This window comes from Conger conger, chromosome 5, assembly GCF_963514075.1.
Source record: "Conger conger chromosome 5, fConCon1.1, whole genome shotgun sequence".
NCBI classification, from domain to species: Eukaryota; Metazoa; Chordata; class Actinopteri; order Anguilliformes; family Congridae; genus Conger; species Conger conger.
In genome coordinates, this window is record NC_083764.1 from 29,643,155 (window position 1) to 29,651,615 (window position 8,461).

The 8,461-nt window shown below is 41.7% G+C and overlaps 1 protein-coding gene across 3 annotated transcripts in view; it reads left to right on the forward strand.

Moving 5' to 3' along the window:
• Nucleotides 1-8,461, forward strand: part of LOC133128707 (syntaxin-binding protein 6-like) — a 61,011-nt gene that overhangs the window by 32,109 nt on the left and 20,441 nt on the right. For all 3 annotated transcript variants that reach the window (XM_061242425.1, XM_061242426.1, XM_061242424.1), the window contains exons 3-4: nucleotides 3,159-3,286; nucleotides 3,884-4,049. In XM_061242425.1, coding sequence (XP_061098409.1) covers nucleotides 3,159-3,286; nucleotides 3,884-4,049 — 294 coding nt within the window. The remainder of the gene's footprint in view (nucleotides 1-3,158; nucleotides 3,287-3,883; nucleotides 4,050-8,461) is intronic.

Here is an 8,461-nt window from a genome sequence, read left to right on the forward strand (position 1 = left end):
TTCAGTGTATTGTAAAAACAAAGGAATCAGCCTTGCTTTTCCAATACTTTTGGAGGGGACTGTATGTATTTTGTCAGGACATTTGCAGTGACCAACGCTCTCAGGCAAATAACCATCTGTTTACCGCAAAGTCTTGCCAGGTTTCATGCAGCGTGTCCTTCATCAGGTGCGATAAGCCAGGAAGCAAGGCCAGGGGTGAAAATGACAGGGAAGGGAGGAATGTGGAGGGGGACATGATATGACACAGGCAGAGGTAAATCCCTGAACAGATTCCTATTACTTACCCGGAGCCAAATCAGCTAATATTTACGCTGGACGAGGGTGGACTATGGCAAAGACTGACTGTTCTATACGCTTTAAATAAACTCTTGGAAGTTGAAAGTTTATATAGACCCAAGTAAACTCATGGCAACTGAGACTAATATTGAGCCCCTCTGCTGTTTCTGCTCTTTCTGTTACAGCAACAGTGCTTAGTTTTTAGCAGACACTAAAAGTAAAATAAAAAAAACAAAACATTTTCCTCTGATCCCTTTGTCCCCCTTTGTTTGCAAAAAATAAAGCATTTCTTGTGCTGTGTTCGGTTACGTTAGTCCTGAGAAATGTTTAACAGCCTTGATAAAGATAAGCAAAGATAAGAAATAGATACGGGAACGGATGGACGGTATTGTGGCCTATCATACTATTAAAAAGGAGATCATGTGCATCTTGACTAAATTCCCTTGCTGGATTTGCATCCAAATTTTGATGCCTTCTTCCTGATGTTCCCTTCCCTTGATGTTCTGAATTATGAAAGGAGAGTGAGCAATTGTATGAAAGAAGCTTCCATGTTGCCTGCTCTAGCTTCATGACAGTGCGGCTGGATATAGTGGAGGTGTTTATTTTGACCGTCACAGTCACAGCCTTAGGAGACAGAATTTCAGTGTTTTCTTTTTGAAATTATATTGCGACTTAAAAAAAAAAAAAACCTCCATAAAGTGAAAATAAATTATTGGAAATATGTAATTAAACTGAATAAACATGACCGTTTTCTTGCATTTGTAGTGTACTAATATTTTAGTAAATTGCTGTGAGCCAGTGGTTTCCCTCCAATGCATCGATCCTTTGTTATGTTGACATGAAAACATGAAATGTCTCCCGAACTTGATGAAAATTTACAGGAATGGCAGATTTCAGAAATGTGTGAACCGTATTCTTGATTCAGTCTTTGCAGTGATGACTGTATCCCATTCCAAGCCTTGATCAGTTATATTCAATGCACATAATAGGAAGGATGTACTGAATCTGAGACGCCTATCAAGTAGACTGACGTATATTAAATCGTTTTGGTGATTGAATTTGTGAATCTGACTTGAGTAGCTCCTGATCTCTCACTCCCTGCTGATATTCTATCATTGTACCAACTGATTATAATACTCATAAGATCCGTGGAATGAGTGGCCTGCAGACACATTGGCATCAGAGACCGATTTCTTACAGTCCCCCTTTGATGCTCATTTGCAATAAAGCATCACATGCAGATACTATCAGTGGCGGAGCCGTATCACAGAGAATCTTACCCGTCATTGGAGCAAAACCTCATTCCACTCTGAGCACTGCCTGGCATTGCCTCTGCTTTTCCTGTGGATGTTATCACCACTACAACCTGGGTGCCGTCTACTAAACCGCAATCCATAACAGCAGTGAGAGACCGAACTACCTGAGGAATGCCTTACAATATAATTAAAAAATAGAAAATTTTATTTTAACAGTTGGATAGCATGAAGGGGCTTTCAAAGTAATTTCCGACAATTTCTGTCCAGGAACTTTAACTCTCCGGGCAAAATTAGGAAAACTGGTGACTGTGCCATGCTCTGCTTTGGTCTCAGTCTCTGTCTTCTCAGATAAGCCGTATGGAGAGTCGCGGCGACACCGCCGACCCGAGAGGGCTAACCATAATATGCTGGAACCAGGTTCTGGTATTTCAGGAATTCAGTGGTTATGAGGTCTTTGTATATAGCAGGAACTCCTTCATACATGCACTGCTGGTTGGACCTGGGCTCCATGCAGTGAGATTTGGAGCATGGACCCAATGGACATCGCTGATTCCGTGGTGAAACTTAAAATTTCTCCTGATGTGGATGGGAAGTGTTGTTCGGGGCAGTCTTGTAACATTGCCATTCCTGAGAGAAGTGCGGAAACCACGACTCTCCATTTGGCTTATCTGATAAGACAGAAACAACTGGTTTCCCCAGTTCCTAGCAGTCTTGTTGGACAAGTCACACACTGTACTAGGTCTTAATGGCCACTTCCTGCTTCCCTTTCAAGAGTGCGACCTCTGCTTGCAATTTCTGCAGTGTTTTGATTAGGTCGTGATAGCCAAGCCTCCTCTTATGAGAGGATTTACTCTTTTGTATGGAAATGCCTGCATTGTCTTTCTATATGTCCACTTTCCCCACATACATAGCATCTGACAACTTTGCTTTGATTCAAATGAGACACATCTAGCCTAGTCATCTAGTCTCCCAGGCACATCTCATAAAGTGGTGTGTTGGAGTCAATATTTACAGTAGCGCAAGAGCACTGTGTGTGAAGAAGTCACTGCGCGATCTGAGCAGATTTAAACACCGGATCGTGCTGGGTAAGATTTCCAATGCCGCTGTAGGAACTCAACACTTCCCATAACCTTGCCGCATATGCCGCTGGATGTTCCCTGGGAGATATCACTACCTCTAATCTTTTCCCAATCAACTGAGCATGTTCTCAGGACTCCCAACAAAGCAGTTTTCCTCCCATCTTTCCCCTCTTGTTGGCTGTTTATATAGACCCAAGTAAACTCATGGCAACTGAGACTAATGTTACTTAATTTCAAGAAAAGATGATGGTTATGCTGTGTGTGATCTAGCTTTTGTATGGTTTACAACTGATTGCGCAACTGAAAATACTGAAACTAAAAGGGAAACTAGCTATGAAAAAATGTTTTCTGGAACTGAAATAAAAATGACATGCATGTCGAAGGAACTGAAGCTTGAAAATTTCCCTCAAGAAACTAGACCAAAAAGTTTTGTCAAGTGTATATGCCTGTGTGTACACACGACTGTAAAAGGTCACTTTATCCTGCCTGTCGGAGTTTTAAGTAGCGCTTAACATTGAACTGAATTTTCTGCTCACTCTCTCCACAGTGACCAATCAGAGGCCCCAACAACTTTACATTACCAAGGTAAAGCAGTTTGAAGGCTCCTCCTTTGAAAAGAGGTCTCAATGGAAGGTGGAACAGCTGCGGCAGGTCAACGGCATCGACCCTAAACGAGTGAGTCCCTTAGTGACCCGCCCTGGTGTTCTAGATATTTGGAACAGTGCTTGATACATGAGTAACATATTCATACTTTTGAGCAGTCTACATGAAGTGTAAGTATGCATTTTCGGATTTCGCATTTTTGTGTGGGAGGCATGGGGGTGGAGCCAGAGTAGTCACATGGGATGCTTTTCAGATTGTGGGAGGATTGGGGTGTGTGATGAGTGTTAAATCTGTTCTGACTGTCTCTGCTCTTTCAACCATGTGCCGCCTAATTTCAGCCCAGTCAAAACATGGTCTGTGTGTTTGCATTACGCTAGGAAATTGCAGATCATGTCCTGTTCTCCTCCTTCAGTCTAGTGCAAACTGCTCTATTTTTTTATTAGTATAAATGGAGAGTTACAGAACCCTGTGAGCTACTTTTCCCACTGATACTGTAGCTCTGTTATTCTGTGTGATGCCTGAAGGCTAATGTGATAAGGTACTGAGCTTTGCCGCTCAGGTGAGCATGACGACAATTGTATTATTTTAGAAAAATGGGGTCTTGGAGGTCTCTCTTACTCATGATTTGCCTGGCTGAACCTGCCCCTCTCTCTCCCTCTGCTCTCTCAGGACTGTCCGGAGTTTGACCTGGTGTTTGACGGCGGCTCAGACCAGTGGCAGGCATTGTCGTCTTTAGAGAAGAGCATATTCATTCAGATCCTCCATCACTACTGTCAGAGACACTGCACCACCCACAAACCCGTCTTCATCAACTGCCCGTCTAAACTGATGGGAGGTGAGCAAACAAAACCAGAGCCCTTCACCTTCTCCCTCCTCTCCTGTGGCAGGCCGTGTGTTGGTCAATGCGGCCTGGGTGAACCCCACCCCTAACTTCCGCCACCCTCTCCACCTCCCCTCGCCTTTCATAGCTCACCCTGCTTGCCTCCTCTAAGCCTCATCCTGGTTTTTCGTTGAAATTTCCTGTTGCCCATCTGCTCTGAGGATAACGAGGTTGAAAAGTGACCAGGTTCCCTTGGGTGATATTACTCAGTTACTCAGGTATACCCTCACTTTTCCTTAATAACTAATAGTTCTGCTGCTCTGAATTAGACCCATTGAAATTGTTTTATGGCTACCTAAACATTGAGGAAGTTCTCAGACACTGGCCCAGTCAAGTTCGGTCAGTAGCACCACTCTTCTGCCATGAAGGTGACCGGTGAGAAGCAACCCTAAAACTGTTCCAGGATTGTTTCTCAAAATTAGGGTCAGAGCTGCTGTGTTGCCACATTCTCTTCCACAGACTGTTTCAGGATCCTTTCCCCAAGAGGTTAGAGACCAGTTTCAGAGTGTCTTGCTTTACAATGGGCCAAATACCACGCAATGTAATGCGTTTCTGCCTTCCTGGAAATGTGAACCGACTGTAACCAGGGTTACAGCAGACAAAACAGGTTTGAAAAACTAACAGTCATGTTGCATTGACGCTCACACTCCGGGAAGATACTGATTCTGGTGATGCTTCCATGAGGAGAGAATTGCACTGAATTCTCACATGAAAAGATGTAAAAATGAGAACTCAAATCATTGTGGCCAAGATATTGTAGGTGTTTCAATAATGGAAGTTCTGGTGAAGAGGGTAAAGTGCTCAAAGATTTGTCCTTGGTATTCTGGTTGAGCAGTAGTGCAGTTATGATTATGGTTCTGGTATTGTTCTTGGTTCATATTGGTCTTAATGTCATGAGCAGAGATGAGTATATCTTCATTGTACACAGAGTCAAATGTCTTATTTGAGTTTACATTACAGTTTAACAAATGATTTGCTTTCCCAAAATGTGCCGTTCTAGATGACTAGTCTCCTGATCCAGTGGAATGCTGCATCCAGGACCTGTTTACTGTTATGTTCTTGAGGGGTTTTAATTGGCCCTATCAGTCTTCAGTGCCTTATTCTTGGTTTGTGTAGGGCATTATTTAGGGGTGGACAGCCCTGCCTTACAGTCAATATTTTTTTGATGGACCTGGGTTATATCATTGTGTTTTTTTTGGAAGACACACTGCCCTATTATATAAGTTAAGTGAGAAATCTGCCGGTCTAATTTTAGTAGCTACTTGTTGAGGCTGTCTTCATATGCGCCAAATTCTGAAAGAACTTGCTGAGTCTGTCTTTCTCCACAACAACTTAATTACAGTAGGGACTGGAGAGGGAGTCTATTGTGTCAAAAATTCATGTGAAACGGAAGCCTCATTTTTGCATATTTTGTTTTAGAAATGGAAATGGTTAGACAGGGTACACTCAGCTGGCTGCTTATACCTGCAAGTAGATTTGTCGAAAACCCATAGTCTGGCAGAACATATTCAGTTGCACACTGTATGTGGATACCAGCAGGACAAAGGTTCTGGCATGTAGTAAATGTGTACTGCAAGATTAGAGTGGTTATGATCAACACTGGATGTTGACACCTGTAGAAGAGTGCTTCTGATTCTGGCTGAATGTGGACACCAGAAGGAGAGACTTTTTGATCCTGACTGAATGTGGTCACCAGTAGGGCTTCTGCTATGTAGTGAATGTGGACACCAGTTGGACAGCAGTTCTGATCCTCACTAGGTATGGAGACCAGTAAGGGAGAGGTTCGTGTATGCAGTGAATGTGGACACCAGTAGGAGAGAGATTCTGATGCTGGGTAAATGTGGGCACCAGTAGGAGAGAGGTTCTGTTGTGCACGGATTGTGGACACCAGTTGGAGAGAGGTTCTGATTCACACTGAAAGTAGAGGCATAGTCCACATGCAAACTATGTGGGTGATCGTAAGTTTCTGTGCTACTTTTATCAGTTTCTCACTAGGTTTTTGTGGCATGGTTTTCATATAGAATCATTGGAATGTGTCAGTGGTGAAATTTGCCACTTGTACATATCTGCTCACCACCTCCTTCACTGTATTGTCCTTACTAACTCTCCTAATCAGCCCTGAAAAGAAATTCAGAATATCGGTTTATTTTCCAAGTATCAATTTTATCATAACATGCCTTCTAAAAGGAGAATAATAATAATAATAATAATAATGTCACGTATGGAATGGTTGATGCAAGTGCACATTGTCCCCATGGACGGTGAAGAAGATGGTGAGGGAGGCAAACAACCCAAGGATCATAGTTCAAGATTCGCTGACATTGGTTGCGTCTTGCTGTCACCAAGTCTCAAAAACAACCATATCAAAAATGTGGAAGGGTTGCACAGAAAAAGCACTGAGCACAAGATACAAAAGCAAGGGTCTGGAGTTTGGCAAACATCACTGGAATTATGACTGGAAGTATCATGTAGGGATGTTTAGGTCAATGGCATAAAGAAGTCCACAAAGTGCCAGAAAATTCTGGAAGAAAACCTGGTTGCCTCTGCTTAGCGCATGTATGTATATATATATGTGTGTGTGTGTGTGTGTATATGTATGTATGTGTGTGTGTGTGTGTGCGTGTATGTGTATAACTTTAGTCATTATCTGTAGAATCGTAAATATAGCAAACTCCTTCACGCATGTTGCAAGTTTATTTCATTTACTTTAGTTTGCAGTATGATTGTACATATTTATGTGCATATTTATCAAGGGTATCAATTTTGGAGCCCAATGTATGGATAGAAAAAGTGAAGGCCTTCTGGACAAACCTGCATATTAAAATATTTCTTGTCGTAGTAGTAGTATAATACAAACACAATGTCAAAGCAAGCTGTATGTACAGTATTTGATGTATGTAGAACAGTATACTGTAATTTAATTGTACAATAGTACTTGGTGGCTCTCCCTCTTGAAAACACGTCTGCTTAATTGATTAAACTGATCTGCCCAGATTTGGTTGAACCCTTTTGTTTCTCTGAATGTCAGCCCACAGTTGATTACATTATCCACAATTGTTGCCCTTATTTCATTTGCTATACTGTATATCTAGGTCTTGTCCAGCTCTCCCACCTGCTCCCATTTTCATTGATATACAGTACTGTGCAAAGGTTTTAGGCAGGTGTGAAAAAATGCTGTAAAGTGCTTTCAAAAATAGCAATATTAATCATTTATTTTTATCAATTAACAAAATGCAAAGTGTGTGAACAGAAATCGAAATCAAACCAATATTTGGTTGCCTTCAAACCAGCATCAATTCTTCTAGGTACACTTACACAAAGTCAGGGATTTTGTAGGCATATAGTCAGGTGTGTGATTAACCAACTATACCAAACAGGAGCTAATGATAATCAGTTTAATATGTAGGTTGAAACACAATCATTAACTGAAACAGAAACAGCTGTATAGGAGGGTTAAACTGGGTGAGGAACTCTGCTTCCAAGGTGAGGCAGTTTGTTCGCCAAAGGGCTGGAGAACGGTACAAGAATGAGTGTCTACAGGCAAAAGTGAAGCATGGTGGAGGTTCCTTGCAAGATTGGGGCTGCATTTCTGCAAATGGAGTTGGGGATTTGGTCAGAATTAATGGTCTCCTCAATGCTGAAGTACAATGCTCAAGTACAGGTAGATACTTATCCATCATGCAATTCCATCAGGGAGGCATCTGATTGGCCCCACATTTATTCTACAACAGGACAACAATCCCAAACCTACAGCCAATGTTATTAGGAACTATCTTCAACATAGAGAAGAACAAGGAGTCCTGGAAGTGATGGTATGGCCCCCACAGAGCCCTGATCTCAACATCAAGTCTGTCTGGGATTACATGAAGAGACAGAAGCATTTGAGGCTGCCTAAATCTACAGAAGAACTGTGGCTAGTTCTCCACAACGTTTGGAACAACCTACCTGCCGACTTCAAAAACTGCAAGTATACCTAGAAGAATTGATGCTGTTTTGAAGGCAAAGGGTGGTCACACCAAATATTGATTTGATTTAGATTTTTCTTCTGTTCATTCACTTCTTCTGTTCATGCATTTTGTTAGTTGATAAAAATAAACTATTAACATCGCTATTTTTGAAAGCATTCTTATTTTACAGCATTTTTTTACACCTGCCTAAAACTTTTGCACAGTACTGTAGGTGACTAACCCGGTGTTTCCCTTTCTGTGACTTCATACTGGCTATTGAGTCAAAAGTTTTGTACCTTTACATTTTTCCACACAGTGAATGAGCGCATATAACTGCAAAAGGTTTCTCTATATTGGGAAGAGCATGAATATTGTGAGAATCTGTACTCAGTGCCTGCATTAGTGTTAAATGTTTTGCAA